Source organism: Muscardinus avellanarius (assembly GCF_963383645.1).
Source record: "Muscardinus avellanarius genome assembly, chromosome: 8".
NCBI lineage: Eukaryota > Metazoa > Chordata > Mammalia > Rodentia > Gliridae > Muscardinus > Muscardinus avellanarius.
The window spans coordinates 103,807,587-103,831,393 of NC_137794.1; the positions used below are offsets into that span (position 1 = coordinate 103,807,587).

Sequence of the window (23,807 nt, forward strand, 5' to 3'; positions counted from 1 at the left end):
TAGTTAGGAGGCTGAGATAGGAAGATCATAGTTTGAGGACAGCCTCAATAACTTAGGCTTTCAGCAATTCAGTGAAACCCTGTTTCAAAATGAAAAATAAAATAGGGCCGGAGGTGTTACTCAGAGATAGAATGCCTTTGGGTTCAATCTCTAGTACCACAAGAAAAATAAAAATAAAAAAGAATCATACTATGCATAGTTTATTGCGAACATCTTCTGATCTGTAATACATTTAAATAATGAAACATAATTCTTTAAAGTTTTGGTTATTTATTTATTTTGGTACTGAAGATTTCACCAGGGCTATTTTTCCTCTGAGGTAACCCCGGGTGCTTTTTTATTTTTATTTTTAAACGTGCTTTTATTGGTGCATCGTAATCATATATCAGGTAGAGGCTGAGTGTGATAGAAGCATACCTGCATACAGCACCAGGTGCGTTTCCCTCCGGATCCCACCCCTCCCTCCCCATTCATGGCATTAACATTGGCATTTATACCTTCACAGATGGAGGCTTGTTTGAACTGTTCTCCCTCTCTCTCTCTCTCTCTCTCTCTCTCTCTCTCTCTCTCTCTCTCTCTCTCCAATATTGGGAATGGAAACCAGGGGCATATGACCTCCGAGTTACATCCTGCCCTATTTTTTATTCTTTATTTTGAAACCGGGTCTCACTGAGTTGCAAAGGGCCTCACTAAGTAGCTGAGGCTGTCCGTGAACCGTGGTCCTCCGGTCTCAGCCTCCCAAATGCGGGGATTACAAGCAAAGTCTCCTCTCTTCCCACCTTACGTGCCTCCCCAAATCCCCCCACGCTCTTCTACTGGTCGCTCTCCTCATTATTTAAAGTCACTTTTGTTTGCTAGTTTCCTTGTAGCTTCTATGTATGAGAGAAAATATGTGACCCTTCACTTTCTGAAACTGGCTAACCTCACTTGGCGTAATACTCTCTAGTTCCATCCATTTTCCTGCAGATCGCATAATTTTGTTCTTCTTTATGGCTAGGTAAAATTTCACTGAGTTATAAACCAGTTTCATAGCCCATTCATCTGTTGATGGACACATCATCAGATTCATAATTTGCCTGAGAATGTGCTGCTATAAACAGGGATACTCATCACTACATTCTTATCAAGCATGTGTGCACAGAGATGGTGCCACATAAGTTCATGTAATATAAAAGGACGTAGGACAGGGGTGGACAAAGTATACTCTGTAGGACAAATCCAGCCTGTTGTTAGTTTTGTGCATAAAGTTTTATTAGAACAGTTATATGCATTGATCACTTGTTTTTAAATTTTTCTTGTGTGTATATGTATTACTGGGTATTGAACCCAGGGGTATTCTACATCCAAGCTCTACCTCTACCACTTTTTATTTTATTTTATTTTTTGTTTTGAAACAGAGTCTCTAAGTTGCTGCGAATATTGGTAAATTGCTTAGGCTGCCCTTGAACCTGTGATCTGCCTGTCTCAGTCTCCTAAGTACTGGGAATGCAGGTGTGTGTCACTGTGCCTGGCTACATATTGTTTAGAGCTATTTTGGTGCTAAACCAACACACTTCAGTAGATGCAACAGAGTCTGTGGGACCCATGAGGCCTGAAAGATCTACCTTCTGTTTTTTTCCACAAAGTTTGCTGACAATGATGAAATGGACAGTCTTATAGCACAGAGGAAAAATATACAACATCAGGGTAAAAGAACAGAGAATGGAGGGCCATTAGGAAAGTCATCCTGGAGCCTGTTCGAGCCTTAAAAGCTGAGGAGAGGGGGAAGAGGTGGTGCGGAGTGTGATAATCCAAGTAGTATTCTGGAAAATCTGCATTTGTACAGAAATACTAGGCAGTACAGACTGTGAGGTAGGCGGTAAGAAATGGACGTGGAGAAATCATACAAGGACCAGAAATCCCCAGGCTTGGTCGAGGACATAGAGCTCACTCCTGTCCCAAGGACTGAGAGCGTTAAAGATGCTTCCTATGACCCACAGTCCCCTGCCTCAGTCTACCCCCTTCTCATATTCTCTGTGAACAATGCCCCTTTGGTTTACTAAAGAAATTGAGGTGTAACACTTTTTAACATAGAGTTTCTGCATTAACATTATTCCCACCTCTCTGGAGTTTGGAGAAGGTATTCTTTCTCCTGTGATGACATGCAGTGTGTTCTTGTCTATTTTTCTATGGCTCTCTCCTTCCTGCTTCTGTCAGCCCTTCCCTGTGGTCTCCTCCTTTTCCTTTTGACCTTTAGACCTTCAGCGTCTCAGCTCCCTCTGTCTTGCCATCTCTGACATCGCCTGATTCACTCTGCTTTGAACTCTCCCGCCAAAGATGCTTTTGCTCCCAGCTGTCCTCAACGTCCATCTCCCCCTCCCCTGCTTTTCCTCCTTCCGTTCCTCCTCTTTCTCTCTTTGCCCTGATGATCCCACTTTCAGCTCTCTAGTCCAACACCTCCCAAATCTCTATTTCCAGATATTTTCATGTTCACTTAAGGACTATAAATTTGCATGACATTTTTGAAGGTCATTTTGGCCATACTTAGTAAAATGTTAAGTGCCTATATTCTTCGACTCTGGTATTAGATGGGTAAGGATTGTTTCTACACAATTTTGCAGGTGTAGAAAATATATATCTAAGGATAATTGCACATAGTTTATTGCAGCCAAATATTGAAGACAATATAAATGTCTGTCCATAGGGGAAAACTTAAAGAAGTATGAAAAAAGTAAAAGACTGAACACCCATTCAAAAAATGAGTTTTTTAATATACTGACTTGAAAAGATGACCACTGTGGTCAGTGGGGTATAAAAACACACAACCATCTCCCCCAAAAATGAGTTCTACACTGGTATATTTAGCTCTGTTCTTTATCCCAAGTGTCAGACCTACATTTTCTTTCTATTGTTTGCTTGTCATCTCTAGTTAGCCTGGTGAAATTTTAAAATCAATATTTTTAAATATTCTAATGGGTTCATGATAGCCTCATCCATAATGCATGTCATAGAGATAGTGATACATGCACACATTGTTGGTGGGCTTCCCCGCCCTCTCCCCACTCGTCCCCTCCCCCATACATGATATTGGGTAAACTCAGTAGTTGTTAAGGGAAGTTGTTTTCTTCTATTTGCAAATTACAAACCCTCTGAGCTTCCTTCTTTCTGTTAATTTCTCCATTTCTCTTACCATAGTTCCATTCATTCTAGCATACAGTCTTGGAGGCATCTTTCAATATCTTCTTTGTTTGCCCAATACTGGGTCTTTTTCCCATTCACAAGGGATTTTCAAAATATCTTTTTCTTCTTTCTAACATTGGGCTGCTCCCCACCTCTCATTCTTTCGCACACTTGCAGTCTCTTCTTGACTCTTCTCTCTCCCCTATTCTCCATTGCACTTTGATGTGAAATTAATTAGGCCAAATAATTTATATTACTTGATAATGTCATCTATTGATAAACCTCTAATACTTTTCTATATTTTTGCAACATCATCTCCTAGGTTTTTATTAATCATTCTTCATACTCTGACTAAATCATTTGCAAGTTTCTGTCCTTAGAAATACCATACTCTACCAACTGGATCAACATTCCTGAATATGCCTTCTCTTCTTCTACCTCTTGGTCTTTACTGATACCATTTAATCTTCTTGGAGTTTTCTTCCTCCTCAACAATCAACCCTTTGAGTCCTTCATCAAACTTATTTATGCCTCTACTAATCATACAAGTTGGAAATGATTCAAATTTATTATTATTATTATATTCTTCTTATTATTATTATCTGGTACTGGTGATGGAACTGAGGAGTATTCTACCTCTTAGATACCCAGTCCTATTTTATTTTAAAATGGTATAAGTTGCAGAAGGATTTGCTAAGTTACCAAGGCTGGTTGTAAACCTGCAATCTTCTTTTCTCGGCCTCCCAAGTGCTGGGATTACAAGTGTGTGCCACCATGCCCAGTTTAATTTGAATCTTTAAAGCAAGGTGCTATGTAAATACATTTTTTTCTTGTTTTGGAGGGGCTGGAGATGAAATACAGAGCCTCCCATATGCCAAGCAAGTGGTCTACCACTGAGCTACACCCCCAATCCTGGAAATATATCTCCTATACCCCTTTGATCATTGAATAGCCATGTCTGCAAAAGATAAGTATATTTTTGCATCCCAAGTGTTTTGTATGTTGACATCGGGTCAGGGAGGAATTAGACAGCCCTAAAATGTCAATAGCAGTTGGTTCTTATTGAGATTGTTCAATATCTGTTTCTTAAGAAACATGTTTCTTAACTACTTCATCACAGAAGTTTCTACTCACTTTCGATTGGCCAGAAGCCAGTCATGTGTCCACTCTTACCTGCAAGGGAATCTGGGAAATTCCATCTAGGAGAAAGCCCAGAAGGACAAGCAAAAGTGTTTTGGTGAACATGTTTGTCTTTGTCTCAGCCTTTATTTCTGGTTACCAAACCTCCTTTCGTCTCACACTTAAAACATACTGTGTACCAACCCAGGAAGGCAATCCAGGCACATCCAGCCATAACACACAGCTCAAAGATTTCTCACTGGCACACTGTCCTCTTTGTCAATGATGGATGTGGCTTCCCCAGGATTGTTAACCTCACCCACAAGTACAAAGTTCAGTGATGAAGCAAGGGCGAATTGACTGTAGTTTACAGAAGAAGGTGAATGCTCTATCATGCTTCTGTGAGAGCTGTAAGATTCTGCTGGGCACTTGAGGTGGCTTCTTTTCTCATGGGCTTAAAAGTTCTTTGCTTATTCTTTAGTTTTGCTTTCTGGGAAGCCCAGCCTTTCTAATTTACTCTTCAGATGATGGGAATTTCTTTCTTTTCACTATCCACTTACTGCGAGGCTTGCTCTTTCTGTGCTTTACCTTGGATGGATCAAAAGTGGGCCCTGCAAAGTTTGTTCCTCTGTGGGCTACACAGTGGTCACAGCAATTCCTACGAGTGGACATTTAGATCTAAAGGTTGGAGTCTTGAGCATTCAAAGCGTTGTCGGTTTGGACTTGTGATTTCTTGGGTAGTACAGTTGTCTCAAAACATCATAGGCTTCTATTTTATTACTACTTCCTAGTCTCATCTTCTTGTAAGCACACCCAAAGTTCTTTCCTACACATAATTCTCAACCCCTGATATTCTGTATTTTATTATTCTTTATTATTATTATTTTGGTGGTACTGGGGTTCCTGGAAGCCCTTCTACCTCCGGGCTACACTCCCAGACCTATTTTATATTTTTATTTGGAAACAGAGTCTCTTAAGCCAGCGAGGCTGGCTTCAAACCTGCGAGATCCTCCTGTCTCCGGCTCCCAAGAGCGGGGATTACAAGCGTACGCCACCATGCCTGGCTTATTCTTTATTTTTTAATTTGCAATTAAGAATTACATATATTTATGTTGTACAACAGGACACTTTGAAATATGTAGACTTTGTGGAATGGCTAAATCACACTAATTAGCATAATAATTGGTTCACACAATCACCACTTATATTGGTGAGAACACTTAAAACCTACTCTCTGGGTAATTTTCAGGTATACAATGCATTGCTATTAGATGTAGTCACCATGTTGCACAATGAGTCTGCCTCTTAAACTCATTCCTCCTCTCCAGTAGCTCGTGTTGCTTGACCAATATTTCTCCAATGCCAACCCCCCTCCTCTCCACAGCCCCCGTAACCCCTATCCTACTCTCTGCTTTTATGAGTTACACATTCTTGATTCTACCTACAAGTGAGATCATAGGGTATTTGTCGTTCCATGTTGAAATGACAGGGTTTCCTTCTTTTATAAGGCTGACTAGTATTCCATTTTGTATACATACCCCACTTTCTTTATCCACTTACCCACTGATGGACACTTTGGTTGATTTCATTTCGGGGCTACTGCAGATAATCCTTCAGGAACAAGGGAGTGCAAGATCACTCTTCAACATATTGGTTGTATTTTCTTCGAGTATATGCATCCAGTGGGATTTCTGGGTCATACTGAATTTCTACTTTCACACTTTTGAGGACGGTCCATACTCTTTTTCACGTGGCTGTACTACTTTACATCCCCGCCAGAGGTGTGTGAGGGTTCCCTCTTTCCCATATCCTCACCATGTTTGATATTCCTTTTGTATCTTAGTCTTTTGGCCTTTCTTTTGTGATTTGTTCATGACTTCTTTGAGGCTATATGGAACAATAAGCTTGGGTGGAAATGTAACGCCCTTTGCTTTCACCCTTTACCCTTGGAATCTTCATGGGATTGGTTCTGGGACCCCTAGGATATCACAATCCGTGAATGCTCAAGTCTCTTATATAAAATAGTGTTGTATTTCATATAACCTGTGCATATCTTTCCATATATTTTGGATAATCTCTATCTAGATTACTTATAGTACCTAGATTATTGTTTTACTGGATTTTTTTAGGCAATAAGGGCAAGGAAATAAAGTGCATGTTAAGTACAGGTGATACACTGTTGATTAAATCTGTAGATACAGAACCCATAGTTATGGATTTACTTTGTGAACTGAGAAGTCTTACTGGACCATTCATACTCAAGACCCTTATATCTTTCAATATTTCTTGGCCAAAAAGAATTAAATTCAGCATGCTATAGGGATGCCTGCATACCCATGTCCATTGCAGCACAAGTCACAAAAGCCAGCTTATGGAAACAACCTAAGTGTCTGTGAACAGATGACTGGATGAAAAAAATGTGCTATATATACACAGTGAAGTCTTTTTTGGTCATAAAGAAGAGTGAAATCACATAGTTTGTAGGAAAATGAATGGAACTGAAGAACTTTATGTTAAGTGCAATGAGCCAGATACATGAAATCAAGAGTCCCATGTTTCCTCTCATTTGTGGGAGCTAGAGAGAAAAAAATACAAAATAAAAAAGATCTCACAAGAATAGAAGAGAGACCAGTGAAGTGGAAGAAGCGGATAACAGAGAGTGAGAAAGAGAGGAAAAGAGGAGGTACCATGGAATGAACTAAGGAAATTATATCATGTATGTACAAATATATCCCAGTGAATCAGTATAATGTATAATTAGAATGTACTACTAAAAAGGTAAAGAAAATATTTTTAGCCAGAATGGTTTCCAACCTTGTAAGACCACTTTGAGTTTTCCCCATTCCCTTGCCTTTCTGCTTGAGAATCCTGCAGTTCCTGCTGGGCTCACCTCTGTCCTGTAATATCTTATGAATGGCCACCATAGCGTCTTCTGTATATCACCAGTCTGAGTTTTCCTGACCACTCTTCCAGGTCTGTGGTCCTCCTCTCAGATTATGTTAGACCAGACATTTTGCAGTGTTGCAGAAGAGCTCCTTCTCTTGCTGTGATGCCTGTCCCATCACTACCTGGCATTAAGAAAGTAGACATTTTATATGGCAGTATTACATTCCTACTACCAATTTCTTTTCTATTCTTCATGGGCTAATTGCTGTATTGACCAGCCATCATATCCCAATGTCTTAATTCTTCATTTTCCAACTTAAAGTCTGATAGAGGTGATTTTATTTTCATCCAGGAGCAAGTAGTTAAAGTAACTAGCAGTTCAAGATCACACCATTATTAAGTAATGGCATCCAAATTTGAAACCAGGCAGCTTGATTGACTCCAGAACCGAAACCTGAAGCCCTTTCTTTTTATATTTTGCATCTTTCAAGATATATTGCTTACAACTTTCCATTTCAGGTGCTTTTCTTCCATACCTCACAAAGTTGTAAACGTCTTGATCATATAAATATAAACGTGTATGGGATCACAGCATTTCAGAGCATCTGCTGAGAGATTCTGTAGCATCAAAACTCACAGGAGTTCTTTACATACAACTGATCTCGCCACCACTGACTTTATACATCATCTCAACACATACCTTTGCCTTTTAATCAGACTGTCCTTTTTTTAGGGCAACTAAATTAAATGTCTTATGTTGATCTCCTGGGTCTTCTTGGTTTCTATTTATCAATTTTTTTTTCATGCAAAGAGAGACTAATGGGTAACTTTACAATCTGTAAGGTACGTTTTGGAAGGTAGGAAAGTGCAGATTTGATTATTAGAGCTCTTTATTTGCTTCCTCTGAAGAGGAATAGGGACCCTAGGGACGCTTTTCTGAAAAACAAGCTTCCATTTTTATAGAGGAGACACACCCAGCCCCGCCGTGAGCGAATGCTCTTGCGAGTCCTGTGCTGCCCCCCATCACTTAGATGCAGAAGGACTGCATTTGGAGAGGGTAAGTGGCAGATCAAGGATCCCCACGAGGGGATTTTGAGGTGCTCTGCAAAGCAGTCTGATCTGATGGGTGAGGAGCGCCTCACTGCAGACTGTCACGGCTCACGGTGGGAGGCAGGGCTGGTCTGCTTGTTAAAGGACTTCAGATCTGTGACTGAAGCCGTGCTTGCTTTAAAAGTACGTGTTGTTTAGCAGGTGTTTCTCGGCCTCAGGAGCACCTCGTGGATTTAGACCAGTCTTGTCTTGCAGTGATGCTACCTCCAGATTCTAAATAACTCCCCCTCCCATTTTTGATGCTATGGGTGCAGCCATTCCCATGGAAACAAAGTTAAATGTTCCAGTCTGATTCACTTCCTGATGTTGGTCTAGAACATTCCAGCAGGACCTGGAATGTCAATCCCTGACCACATTATATGATGACCTTAGCCAACGGTGAGGGATTCCTTTCTATCTGACAAATGACAAGCCTTCAAGTCCATGTAGATTTGTGCCAATAGCAGGTTAACACATTATGTGATTACCAGCTCACATGGCAAGATTGTTTAATTTTTTTCCCTAAGTTGTAATAATGCTAAAGAGAACCGCGCAGGTACCACGTAATCAGGCAGCCATTGGGTTCAGGTGATACTCAGGTGATATGCTAAAAATATCCATGGGGCTACCAACGTACATTATTTTTATTTATTGCACAGTAGATTGGCTAAAGTGTTTAGATCCACTGCGTTTCTCCCATAGAAAAAGATAGTGACTTCACACTGATGGTGACATTATCATAAATGTCTAGCCCTTTACAGCATTGTTTAGAAAATTGCAGCTTCTCTGCTTGAAAAGCCCCCAGGAGCGCTCAGCAACCAGGCTCAGACCCACAGAACACAGAGTACCTGTGTTTGCATGAGAGGTGGGTTCCAGGCTGCTTCTTCCTATCAGGGTTGTACAATTAATAGTCAATGTATGCCCTTTCCCAGTCCCTCAAAGGATGGACACAAACATGCATGCATGTATACACACACACACACACACACACACACACACACACACACGTATGCACACACCAAAGTAAGAACTGGATTGCGAACTTGAAGCGTGCACCATCTAAGTGTGCAGTCTGTAGCTGCTAAGGAGTTACCGCAGAGCAAGAACTGTTTGTCGATAGATAATAATTGCTGGTTGGGAATAACAGAATACCCGAGGAGAAGAGGCTCCAGAAAAAAAAAAAATACACCTTTTCTGGAAGAGTTAAGAACGAGTTTCTGGGGGTGGGGGACATTTGGGAGACTGTTGCTGCACAGGGGAGAAGAAAGAATCGTTAATATCCACTTTCTCAGTTTCTGAACTGAACTTTTGCGCGCAGCAGGTGACGGCAGGCTCCCTCCCACAGGAGGCTTCCTCCCCTGCCGGCCTGCAGTCTGTTAAGTAAACAGAGACTTTACACTGAGAAAGGAACATTTCTCTATTTTGGCTAGGAGTTGTTATTTTTAAAGGCTTCATCCTCTAAACATTTTCCCTTATCCTTGTTTATTTTATTTTCTGGAAAGAAAAATGTACTACTTAAAAAAAGTTCAGCTACGTGACGAGGAAAACCCACTTCTGGTCTGGCCTCAGCCCACTCAAGGCCCGTGGAGCCTTTGGTGGGACCACTGGCCTGTCCCCATGATGAGCTGGTGGCTCTCGCAGTGTCCCCTGCGCTCAGGCAGTTCATGTCGATTTTACGTTCAGTGCAGAATGCTCATGGAACTTGTCTTCTAGATGCTTCCGCTCAAGTGGCCAACCTCTCTGTTGATAAATCAAATTCATCTATAGCTAATACTTAAATGCCATCCACGCTGTGCGCCACGCTCCATTCTAAACATTTTACATAAGAACTCACGCAACCTGGTCCAAGCATACCATGGTAACTGTTTCAATGCTGATGTGAGTTGAATTTGGGGAGACCGGAAAAATGAGATGGGCAAGTTCTTGCTGTGCCTTTGGGGCGCTGTATTCTATCTCATTGAACTTATCTTTGTCTTTGTTGGTCTTGCCAGGCTTCTTGATCTCCTTATTAACAATGCGCATGGCTTTCTTCTCTGTACTCCAGTGTCTAGAACAAGGATGGGTATATAGTAGGCCCTCAATAAATCTTGTGAAATGAATTAAAGTAAGGCAAGGAAGACAAAGAAAACTTATGATTGAAATTTTTTCTTCCAGTTTAGAGTCCTAATTTCCTCATATGGAAAATGCAAAAAAAAAAAAAAAACAATTAATGTTAGAAGTTACTTGTAAGAAGTAAAAGTACAGATCATATCTCAAATCTGTAGTTTGTCACATAAATGGTGTTAAGAAAACTCACTTGCTATCTGGAAAAAATGTTAAGCTGAATCCTTGTCTCACATCAAACTAAGTTCCAAATGATACCTGCTAATATAGTAAATATACTAAATCCACTGAACTAAACTATACTCGTAAAATGGATGAGTGTTATATGATATGTAGTAATATCTCAATAAAGTTGTTATAAAAATGAATGTACCCCAGAAGATCAAAGGCTAACACAAAAAAATTTATGAGAAAATATCAGAAACAAAATAAAAAGAGAAATATGACAATACTGGGCATAGTGCTGCCTGCCCGTAATCCCAGTACTTAAAAGCTAAGACTGGCGAATGACAGGTTTGAGGCCAGCCTCAGCGACTTAGCAAGACCCTGTTTCAAAGTAAAAAAAAATTATATAAAGGGCTGGGGAGGGTATAGGTCAGAGGTAGAATGCCCCTGTGTTTTTATTCCTGTTAGAAAAAAAGGCAAATAATGAAAATGACCAGTGATCCAACAGAAAAATGTAGACAAAAGGCAAAGCAGACAATTTGGAGAGAGATCACACGTCAGCAAGGGCTGACATGAGCCTCTGTTTACCTCACAGACTGCTGACCCGAGATCTCACTCTCTTAGCATGTGTCAGGCCCTGGATAATCCCCAGAACAAGAAGAATAAAAGAATTTCTCCTACCAACAATCTATTGGTACAAGCTCTTTGCAAGGATTTGATCTAGTAATTCTAATTCTAGGAATTTATTCAGTAGCTATCAATAGGTGTGTCCAAAGACATAAACATAAAAACTGACATTGCATAAGACATTTGTAACAGCTTTGTGAAACTTGAAATCAAACTAAATATCACCAGGAAAGAGGGTAACAGTATTACAGTCATGCGCCACAGAGCAAGGTTTTGGTCAACAGTGGAATACATGTACAGCGTGGTCACATAAGATCGTTTATTCAGTGACGGCGCAGCCATCTCAGTGTAACCACACCATGATGTTCACACAGTGACAAGATTGTCTAACAATACATTTTTCAGAATGTGTCCTCATCATTAAGTGATACGTGCCTATGTAGTGTTTTGTTCTGGGAAAAAACAGCTGTTAAAAAGAGTGAGGGGACTTCAAAATCTCTTAACTAAAGACAAAACAAAGTACTAAATTATGTGCTCATGTTTTAAACCTTTATATATTTTATAAATACATTAACATATTTAAATATATAAAGTATGTGTCTGTGTTTCACAAATATGTACAGAGTATTTTAGCATCTCCCTGTGTTTTAAATTCTTCAAGCCCATTATATCTCAAAATGAATGAACTATTTTTTATTTGTAGTTTCTCATTCAAGTTCTGTAACAAACCCATGGATACAATGCTGAGCGGGCCCATTTAAAAAATACTGTGTCTTGCTGGGCATGGTGGCGCACACTTGTAATCCCAGTACTTGGGAGGCTGAGACAGGAAGATTGCACAGGTTTGAAGCCAGCCTCAGCTACTTAATGAAGCTCTCAGCAAATTAGTTGAACCCTGTTTCCAAATAAAATATAAAATAGGTCTGGGGATGTAGCCTGGAGGTAAAAAGCCCCTGGATTCCACCCCCAGTACCACTAAATAAATAAATAAACAAACAAATAAATAAATAAATAAATAAAAATAAATAAATACTGTGTTATATGCTTTAGATGTGTGTTTTTAATAGATAGGAGACTAAGGTCAAACTGATGATGCTGAGCCTTTGTTGCACAGGAAAAATAAAAGACCTGAACTTCTGATGATGTAGGACATGCTTCATCGGCTGACATATTTTTACACACCCGGCTCCTGGCTTCTCCTAACCCCCCAGACATGGCTCTATGTCCCCTCCTGTTGCTGCGGCTTTCCATGGTTAGGACCCTCTTCCACTCATCATCCACACCCACGCTTGATGGAATCCTACATCCTCAGTGTCAACTGAAATTCTATCTACAGATACATCCTTCCCCAGCCACCCTCTGTCACACCAATGGTCCAGCCCAACCAATCTCCATTGTTGTACTTTCTCCTGTACTCTGAAAGTGCCCCAGGACACATCTGTGAGGTGTATACTTGAAGGCCATGAACCCCTTGAGAGAAAGCCCTCCCCTTCAATTCCCATTACCACCACAACGTCTGGAGTACAATAGCAAACCAATAAACATGTATGCGAAAAATTATCACCTTGATCTTAATCATATGTAAATCCTATAGCTGAACTAGTTAAGATGGTAGATTTGACAATTGACCAATACATTTTTTCTAGGAATTTAAAATGAGCGTGGTTTATTGATGTGTAACTTTTTTGGTCTTGCCTTCTTGAATTCAAATGAATGTTCATGGTCTATAAAGAGAATGGGTAGCAGGTTTGGGTTAAAGATTTGGAACCAGTAGACTTTAATAAATATGCCCCTTATGTCATGTGGAAGTTTTTCTGTTCTTTAATGCTCTTTAAAATTTGTTTTCATAGGAATCAGGGTAAATGTGTAGAGGGCATGGTGGAGATCTTTGACATGTTGCTGGCTACGTCAACTCGGTTCCGTATGATGAATCTGCAGGGAGAGGAGTTTGTGTGCCTCAAATCTATCATTTTGCTTAATTCTGGTGAGTTGATAATATGCAAGAATTTAATGCTGAGTTGCTGGAAGAAATATTTATTTGTATTTTTCAACCAGATACAACCTACCTGTTCCAAATCCATGATGTCATAATTGAAAGGAATTATTTACATGCATTTAACATAACCTAGCACCATTGTAGGTTCCTTAGAGAGAAAGAATCTCATGGTCAAATATATGAATAAAAATGATAGTTGGACATTGAATAAAATGGCCTTGTTATTGAAATACGTGCATCCTTTCACTGGTATGGGGATTTTTAATTTTTTAAGTGGTACTGATGTAAAGTCTCTCCTCTTATTGGGTCCTTGGTCTATGAAATTAAAAAAAATATTAACATATTATAGAAGGGTGAGTATAAGGATATAAAGACTTGTTTTAAGCCAAGAGAAAAGACAAAAAGGAAACCTCCCCCCACATAGGAGGGGAGGGTGGTCCCCAAAAGAGAGTAAAGTTGAAGTTCTTGAGAATTGAGCTTCTATCCCTTCTGGTCCCCTATCTGCTCTTTTGCAATTGGTCATAATTGGGTCTTGGGGACCCAATGGTATTTGCTCGGTTTCAATCCTTAATTTGAATATCTATGGCAAAGGTCAGTGGGCTCTTGTAATCTCCTGGCGCCACCTTCTGCTTTACCTGCTCCGTCCTTTTTGATCACTTCTGGGTCTCAAGTTTTGATTTAACGTTGACTGTTTTCCCTGTATTCTCAACCCTGTCTATCTCTGTTCTTTATATAGATGGCCTTTTTTAACCCTTCCTGTTCCTTCAGGTCCTTTGCCTGGCCGCACTACATATATATAGCCATGCTTCTGTTGATAATTATGTATGTCGGAAAGTAGACCAAGTGATCCTATTACAAAATTCTGACTTGAGACCTGGAGTGCCACCACTCAGTGGTAGAGTATGTGCTTAGCATGCATGAGGCCCTGGGTTTAATCCTAGTACCACTAGGGAAAAAGAAAATGGCCAATTCCAAGCTCCAGGTAAGAGAGTTATTTGTGATAGACCGTATTTCTGGTTAAAATTGATTAGCTAAAAGCATAGTTGACTTAAAGATTAAACAAGAAAGAAAAAAAAAACAAACTTGGTCCTGGAACTGGGGAGCATGGGATGCAGTAAAGGGGTGCAGCCCTATGGAGTCCCTTCCTACAGTCCCTCCTGTTTACTCATCTGGGAACGCCTGGCCAGGAGCCAGAGGCATCTGTTTTGTTTTGCTCTTCTGCTTTTCTGTAGGGAGGTTGGCTGTCCCATACAGTCCCAGCAGGTCGCCCAGATCCAAACAATGGCTTCGCTCCTCCCAGCCCCTTGGCTTGTGGCTCTAAGAACTAGACCTGCAGCCGAGGGACCTGAGGCTCACTGCTGGGTGTCAAGGCTCCTGATGGGACCTTTGCCTGCCAGCCCCACTCTGTGTCCCCTATATCATTGCCACCTAGAAATCAGTTTCGAAGCCTTGAGTCTGATACGGTATCTTACACCATTACCTAAGGCCTCACAGTTTTCAGCTGTAGTTTGTCTGCTCATAACAGAGAGAATTAACGCTCCATTCTCTCTCTACACTTGTTTTTGTGTCTGATAGATGCCAGTCCCTTCTCATCTCCCCCAGCAATTTTCCACTTCTCTTTCCCACCGATGCTATAATCCATATCGCTTAATGGTTATCACCGTAATCATCCCCACTTATCCAGGGAAAAATGGAAATCGCTACTAATACACTAGGCCCAACCGCGCCACGGAGTGAAGTTCTATGGCAGTAATATGCTGGGCACCGAGGAAGTGATTACCGCCCATTCAAGTTTCGGGGTCCGCTTGCGTGCATCGTGCTTTTCATTTGAGTCGTTTGTCCTGGACATTAGAGGGTCCAGAGCCCACAATGGCTCTTTATTGGAGAAGAGTTCTGGGAGCAGTGCCACGCGGCTGCAGGATGCCAGGTCTTGAACCTGCTCCTCCTTCGATGGAGGGCTGGCACACGTGGACGGCTTTTCAGTGGGCAGTCTGCTAACTTCAGGAACAGCAGCCTAGCAAGTGTTGGGACTTTGTTCCCTCTTTAATCAGGAAAGAGGCCAGGCATGGTGGCACACATCTGTAATCCTAGCTAGCATCTTGGGAGGCTGAGGCAGGAGGATCACAGGTTTGAGGCCAGCCTGAGCAACTTAGGGAAATCCTGTCTCGAAATAAATGAAATGAAATGGAATGAAATGAAATGAAGTGAAATGGTAGTGGATATAGCTCAAGGTGCTTGCCTAGCATGTGTGGGGTCCTGCATTCCATCCCTAGTTCTGTAAAACAGAAACAAAAACAACAAAGGTATAACCAAGGAAAAGAACAGCCTGGACCAGAAGGGAAATTTCTCAGAGCTGTGGACTCATCCCAGTTGGCTGTTCTTGATAACGAAAAGCATCCAATCAGATGCATGTAGTCTTTGCCTGTATTTTTGATATTTCTGTTCCCCTGGCAGGGTGGATTTGTCTTTTTAAATGTTAGACAAAAAAAAAAAAAGTCAAGATTGTACCATCAAAACATTAGATTCATAGACCTAGGCTTTTTAATAACCCAGGGAAGGAGTCTTTCAGCTCTCACCAGAAAGTCTTTATTAAAGACTGGCCCCAGAATCTTAATACTGTCCTTGCCACTGGGGGACTTGCCCCTCCCAGCCAGCTCCTTGCCCGGCTAGTTAAACATTCAGACGCTGTCCTTGTTCCTTCCTTTCGCAGAATCTTCTGTGTGTTTGCTTGCTCTTGAAGGGTTGGAACACTGCTTTGAAAATATGAGGAGCTGTACACTGGCATAGTTTACGGTTATCTTTTTCATGAGATAGCAAGGCGGCAGTGTGTCTTTTCTATCAAGGACAGTGCTGCTGGCTCAGGGGGAACAGTAACAAAACAGAAGTAGTCTCTCAACCCTGTGACAAGCAGAATGGCTTGTCTCACCACAAAAGTGAGCTATGTTTTGGAATCGCAGATCCACTACTGTCCAGAGCCCCTAGAGTCTAATATTGTCCCCTTCAAAGCAGAACCAAAGAGGATAAGACTGAAGCACAATAGGATGTTATCGGGAGCCTTTTTCAGAGTAAAAAGCAATCTATCATGGGAAGGTTGCCACAATTGGTGATTTTTTTTTTTCTCACCACTGGTGGTACAGAGTATTTTTTTATTTTTTTAAAGATCTAACCAATTTATGGTTCTGATCGGGGGTAACTCTTCACCTACCATGAGAGAAATGACAGTGTGACTCTGACTCCAGGAATCTCCAACCCAAGGCATGCTGGAAATGATTCAGGAAACCTGAGTTAAAAGATGACGCCACAGAGTGAGGTCGTGTGCACATAGGAATGTGCCACTTTGACTCTCACGATGATGTATAATCATAAGGCACCAATAAAATTCTTTTAAAAAATGTAAAAAACCGCTTTATTGGCCTCTGCAGCAAAGCCCCAGTGTCTGGTGGAACTTGAGGTTCCTGCTGGGTCCCTGTCAACAGAGTCTGAGGAGGTTCTGTTCGCATTGGCTCTGAGTTCGGAGCAGTGGTGCCAGGAGAACACAGAGGGTGTTGTGTGGACCTGCCAGAAGCATCTTTCTGCAAGTCCTGAGAGGGTCCTCGAAAGGCCAGGATTTTACAGAAAATCTCTTCCCAACCCTTAAGGAAAAGATATTCGTTACAATTTCTGTCTCATTTAGAATCGTTTACTACTTTACATGCAAAAGCCCAGGATCATCCATAGAATAAAGAAAGGACAGAGGCTTTCTTAGTTAATGGGAAGATGCCTTAGCGAAGTTGATTGATGCCTTAGCTTCGGGACATTCTGAGAAGGAGCTGGACAGAGCTCCAGAAGAGAAGGAGCAAAGCAGATATGCTCACCCAAAGCCAGGGAGCAGCATAGGGCGTAAAACGAGGGAAGAGTTCCATCAAGGAAGAGACTGTGGCTCCTGCCCTTCCTTCCCCTCCTCCCTCCAAGGGTGACTTCAGTTCTTCCTCACAATCATGCCGATATTTCTGACTTTCAGGCCTCCTTAATTTGGATCCCACTCTCATTGGAGTCAAGTCTCTCTACTAGTCAAGTCCATGATGGATCACCCTTCTCTAGACTGTTTCAGTACTTAGAGGCAGTACCACACAGTCTAGCATGAGATTAATTAATTGGTGGTCTAAATTTCTTTACTCAAAATGTTTATTGTGTATTCTTTCTTTGTGTGGTACTTGGGGCTGAACCCAGAGGCATTCTCCCTCTGAGCTACATTCCCAGCCCTATTTTTTATTCTCTATTTGGTAACAAGATCTCGCGAAGTTGCAGATGGCCTCAGTAAGTAGCTAAGGCTGGCTGAGAACCTGCGATCCTCCCCTCTCAGCCTCCCAAGTGCAAGCATGAAACACCAGTCCCAACTTATCTATTCAATTTCCACTGTTTTCTTTGTGCCAAATCTACCAACACAAGTGTTACATTTTTGTGTGGTTTCTTTTTCCATATGAATTGTTCTCTGGTTCATGCATGTATTTTCTAATTTCTCTAGAAACTATCCCCACCCCACCATATTCTTTAGCTATAAACCATCAGCAGATATTGTACCATTCAGTCATTTAATAAATAGATGCTAATTTGCTGAACATGGCCAGGAGGACCTGGGGAGTCCTCATTTTTCCCACCATTTTGAAATATATCATCCTGTTCAGTGGAGGAGAGTTCTAGAGAATTTCAAACTGGCTAATGGACAAAACAATGGCCATGCCCTTGGATGACTGTGGATCAAAAGGAAATGATGTGAACTGTCTAAAGCAGTTCTTGGGAGGGAGCAAGCCTCGGTCAATGATAGCTGTCCTCCCTGAGGAGAATCTGGCTTACACACAATGGACTCATGTCTTTTTACAATAAAGCAAAGTACTTTAAAGGCCTCCAGCTAGGGTTAAAAAAGAAATTCAGGGACTTCTCAGGGGTAATAATAATAGGGACTATGGCCATTATCCTCCCCAAAGCTTTGTTAATGGTGCTACTTAATTATGTTTAAGCAAATGTTAGAGTGAGATTTATCTCAGGGTTAATAACTGATTGTGACTTGGATCTTAATGTCAAAAGACTTAATGAAAATCGTGGTGACCTGCTGAGGAAGCACCTGGCATTCTTTCAGGAGCTGGGTCTGTCTTTTCTAATCCTCGCAGCTCTTCAGAATCCATGCCCAGGAAGAACAGTACCCTTTCCGTTAAGTGTGTTGCAAGATTCAGAAAAATCCATGTATCAAATTTTGATCTGGATATAGCTATAATCTCTTATGAATGTTCAGTGTGAGCTTAAATGCAATTGATTAATTATTTCTACCCTTTTTTGAGTGCTTTCTGACCACGATTTTATATACTTAATTCTGAAGAGTCTCAGATACTTTGCTTTCTGGTGTTTTTATGCAACTGGCCCCCTGGTGAGCTGGTCAAACTCCTGTCTCCAGTTCCTCTGTGCTCTCTGTCTCACTGTAGGTCCCCTTTCTTCTCCTGCCCTGCAAACCAACACCAGCTCCCCAGAGGTCTCCTCCGTGTCTTCTGGATCCCTAAATCACCAGGAGCAGGACTGCTTACTACTCTTGGAAAGTCTTAGGCTGTTTAACTCTTGTAGCCATCTCAAACTAATCTTCAGACAACATTTCTTTTTCATTCGATGGAATAATAAAAGATGAATGAGAGCCCAAATCTACACACACTTAACAAACCCAAGGTGAAGAGTCGAGGGAAAACAATATCCTAGGATGGATTGTGGTGAGATCTCTCAGGTGCGCACCCTGGAGGCGCAAGGGAAGGTGGAACAGGAGCATAGATAGCGTATAGAGCAGACAAATTTAAAATGGTGCCCGCCACGGGCTATCATCTAGGTCTACTTCGCTAGTGTGGTGTATCTGGTCTTCCTGGTGTCTGATGAAAAACACATGTTGCCAAAGCTGATGACATCCTCTTCGCTTCTTCTGTGTTCATCAAGGCCACACACTGGTCAAAGAAGCATTTATTTCATGATTAATTATAACAACTTCTCATCACTAAGAATATTGCCTCTCTCCAGAACTGGATTATCTACACTCACTCTCTCTCTATTATTAGACAATTACGCAGAGCATCTATGTTTTTAAGTTTAGAAGTAAGGCAGTGATTCAGAAAGCCCCTATATTTAGGCAAAAGAACATTTTTTAAAACATATTGACTATAAATATTGAGGATCATTAATTCTCAACAATTAAAGGTTTCTGCCTTGGAAATCACAAGTGGGCACATTGTCAGGGATGCCCATTGTCACGCTGGAAAAGATTTGATTATATTATCTCTTGAGTTCTTTGTAACGCCAAGCTTCCTCTCCAGGGAGCCTGCTTATTGTCATTATTTTGAGATAAATGGCACTTCCTAGTTATTAAGCGGTGTATTGTCTTCTCTCGGGCTGACTGGCTTCTGCAGGGAGTAGACTCCATATTTTGAGCCTTCCCCTGCTACCAACTTCTGGTGTGGCCTCAAATACACCTGATGGCCTCCCTTAGTTTCCTGAAAACATGGGGCAGCATAAACTTAATCATTAGAGAGGTTTAGAAATCAAGACAAGTGACTCTGCTATTTACCTGAAGGGGTGGTTTAGAGAGCCCCTTTGATAATAGAGGTCTGGATCCTAATGTGTAAAAGAGTACCTAGCGATGCCTGCCTGCAGAGTCATCGGGACAGTAGTGACTTCACTATTAATCCACCAGCCTGGGCTACTCCCAGCATGTCACGGAGACACACAAACGCTGGTGTGTTTTATTCATGACTTTATGAAAGTAATCACTCTACTCGTTTCAATGGATAATAAGCAAACTTCTGTCAAGAAATTTTGAGGCAGGATTTCACTTCTGCTGTTTGGGATGAAAGAGCTCACTTTCTCACAAGGAAGCTGTAAATAGAGCCTTCTCAGGCCTGGGATGAGGTGGGTTTGGTCCTCCAGGTTGTTTCAGAGATCCTCTGGGGCTTCTGGGCCCCAGGAAACAACCCAGTACCTGAAGCCTGGAGACACGAGGAGTGCCGGGAACTGCATACGGTTTGTCACTTCCAAAATCCATGCTTAAATTTAATTCCTATTATGAAGTATCGAGAGGTTAGAAACTTAATCCAACTACAGTGTGGAAAATTAGATCCTTGGGTAGGTGATTATGACTAAATAATGTCATTAGGGTAGGTCCCCATGATTGAATGGTGGTGGCTTTATAGGAGGAGGGAGGAAGCTGGTTGTGGTGGTGCACACCTGTAATCCCAGTAACTGGGACACTGAGAAGAAGGATCACATGTTTGAGGTCAGCCTTGATAACTTAGGCAGGACCTTAGCAATGCAGCAAGACCCTGTTTCCAAATTTTAAAAATACATAAAAAAGAAAAAAGGCTGGGGTGTAGCTTGGAGATTGAAAGCCCTGGGTCCAATCAGGAGGAGGAAGGAAAGAGAGATCAGAGTATGCACACATCCTACCTCTCTCTCTCTCTCTCTCTCTCTCTCTCTCTCTCTCTCTCTCTCTCTCTCTCGTCTCTTGTCATGCGATGTGAGTGCTGCTCACAGGACCCTGCCTGCAAGGCCTTCTCCAGATCACCAGGTTGTGGCCCCTTTGGTGTGGCCCATTTCCCTTTGACTATAACCATGAACCAAAATAGGCCTCTTTAACTTACCCAGTCTGTGGTATTGTGGTATTAGCAACAGAAAATGGACTAAGACAGAACATTGGTGCCAAGAAACAAAGCTGTTGTTAATAAAGAGTTTCTGAAAATGTGGAAAGAGCTTTGGTAACGGGTTATGGGCAAAGGTTGGAAGAGCTTGGAGAAAGAAGCTAGAAAAAGCCTTTGATGCTATAAGTGGAGCTTTATGGGAAATTCTACCCAGGGCTATGAAGACAAGGTGACTAGGGACTTAGTCTCAGATACAAATGAGAATTCTATTGGAAACTGGAGAAAAGGCCTCCTTGTAACACCATTACACAAAACTTGGCTACGTTGTGTCTATGTCCAAAGACTTTGTGGGCATATTTAAAAATGGTAGATTACTTTATTTTTCATAAGAGATTTCTAAACAGCAAAACATTCAGGGTGTGGCATAGAAATTTTTGGCTGTTTTTAGTCAGATTTACAGGGAGACTTGGGAACAAAAGAAAGAAAGTAGAAGATTTCAAAAATTCTTAGCTCGGCCAAGTGAAGGGTGAAAAAGTGTATTTGGAAAAAGAAAACTAAGGTTTAGCCAAGCTAACACTTATTAAAGCGGTGGATAAGGGTAACTGGGTGAGGTGTGCATGTATGCTTCCACTATCATGTACTCCATTAAAATGTATGACTATAATGCACCAATAAAAAATTTAAAAAGAGGCTAGTACAGATAAAAGAGAGCTACATGACATGCAGTGGGATGTGGTGATGCACACCTGTAATTCCAGTACTTGGGAGGCTGAGACAGGAGGATCTCAGGCTTGAGGTCAGTCTCAACAATTTAGCAAGGGCCTTAACAACTTAGAGATACCCTGTTTCAAAATAAAAAGGGATGGTGGTGTAGCTCAGAGGTAGAGTGCCCCTGGGTTCAGTCCCTAGTACAAAACATTGATTAAAAAGGGAGCCAGTGCTAATGGGCAAGAAAAGAAGAAAGAAGTGTTGAGGGCTTCCTAGGAATCTGTAAGGCTGACTCACCCATTATATCCCCAGAGGCCTGGGTGGGGGCAGAGGTGTTTTAGATACCAAGCCAGGGCCCTGTGCATGAGCTTTGGAGTTCTACACCTTGTAGGACTCAACTACTCATGCCACGGGCCTTGGTGGTGTCCATATCATGCTGGATTTGCAAGTGTTCAGAGCATGGGAGTCTCAACAACTTCTACCCAGGTTTCAAAGGAAAGGCTGAGAAGCCAGGCAGAAAATTTCCCACTCACGGCTCCTGGTGGGGGGATGCCCGTGGTGGACCCTGGGAGTGGAGCTTCCTCCGCAGGAAGCCCAGAGAGGAGAGCTATGGGTAACCTGTGGCACCTGCTGTCAAAAGTTGTGGGCAGTGTGCAAAGCCAGCCCCAGAGAGGAGGCATGTGGCCTATGACCCAAAGCCTTATGGGTAGGGCCATCCCGTCCCCACCCTGCCCCCAGTGTGCACAGGATGCTGGACTTGGAGACCCCAGTTCCATGTCTGCCCTGCTGGGTTTCAGTCCCCCTTTAGAATGATGATTTCTTTCCGTTCCCTCTTTCTTTCTTTTGGATTGGTAACATGAACGCTGTGCCCATCCTGCCATTGTACCTTGGAAACATATAAGCTGTTTTGATTCTGTAGACTCATAGCTGGAAAAAGTTTGCCTTGAGTCTCAGACAAGACTTTAGACTTGTGAATTAATGCCTGGAACTCTTTGGTTGGAATGACTGTGTTTTGTGTGAGAAGAATGTGAGTTTCAGGGGACCAGGTTGGACCGCTGTGTTTGGAATATGGTTTGTGGCCTCCCAACTCATGTTGGAGTTTAATCTACATTGTGTGGGAAATTAACCCAACTAGAGTGTGTTGAGGTGGGGCCACTGGGAGGTCATTAGGATTAGATAAGGTCACCAGGGCAGAGTCCCATGATTGAATGGCTTTGTAAGAAGAGAGAGAAAGTGAAATACCCGAGGGAACAAACACACGCACACAGATACATACATACATACACACACACACCTGCACAAACATTTGCCCAAATGCACTTCCTGTGTCTGGTAGTATGATGCCCCGTGTTGACTTGGAACCCTGCCAGCAAGAAGGCTATCACCAAATTTGGCTCCTTGCCCTTGGACCAGAACTATACATAAAATAGACCTCTTTTCTTTATAACTTAATCGGGCTGTCATATTATATTATTAGCAAAAGGAAACAGAACGACAGGGAGTTTTGACTTGAGCTCGTGGGAGGGCTCAGAGGTGGCCGGTGTGGACATGGGTGCCCTTGTGATGCTAGGGACAGTTTTCCTGCTGTGTTGAGAAGCACAGCAGGAGAAGCTGTTCAACACCTTGCACTCTCACAGGCACCCATGAAGGGAGACGTCTCCCAGGTCTTTCACTTCACCACAGTTTTGTCACATCTGTAGCGTTCTGACATGATGCACATGGATATTCTTAAATTTGAATACTCTGTGGGCCCATTTAAAAGGAAAAAATGTCCACAACCTCTTGCCATGCTGACTCAAAATGTTCTTAGTATTTGTACCCAGCATAATGAACTGTCATCTAAAACTGTTTTGATACTTAAACCAGAGGAGACCAAAAGAAAATATCAGTAAAATCTTACCCATGGCCTGAACCCAGAAGTAAAATAAACTACTGGTTTTTATAATGGGGTTTTCTTTTCCAGCAGCTACTTTTACTTGTTCAAAGAACATTTAAAGCATGCATAATAGGATGTGTGTATGCTTTCCTGGAAAACAGAAATGGAACATCAAACTGTTCTGGAAAGTTCCAAGACTGAACCAAATTTCATAGCATTTAGGCTGGTGTGGCCTTTCTGTTCAAGGCCCTATTACTCCCTCCTTCTGCTTCTCTGAGGTTGAAAGAAAGATGGAAAAGCAAACTCCAGCTCTGCAGTCCATCTTCCTGTGTGTCTCCCCTTCCCTGGAGGTGCTGAGCACCCCATCAGGTCCAGCCTCTCCCAGCACCCTCCCCAAGGGCACGTGGATATTTTTATGTACTGACTACTGAGGTTGCCT

At 41.9% G+C, this 23,807-nt stretch overlaps 1 protein-coding gene across 1 annotated transcript in view; it reads left to right on the forward strand.

The window, feature by feature from the left end:
* Window positions 1-23,807, forward strand: part of ESR1 (estrogen receptor 1) — a gene marked incomplete at its 3' end in the record, with an annotated part of 276,093 nt that overhangs the window by 232,900 nt on the left and 19,386 nt on the right. Inside the window, exon 6 of the mRNA XM_080700149.1 lies at window positions 12,999-13,132. Within this exon, the coding sequence (XP_080556275.1) occupies window positions 12,999-13,132 (134 nt within the window). The remainder of the gene's footprint in view (window positions 1-12,998; window positions 13,133-23,807) is intronic.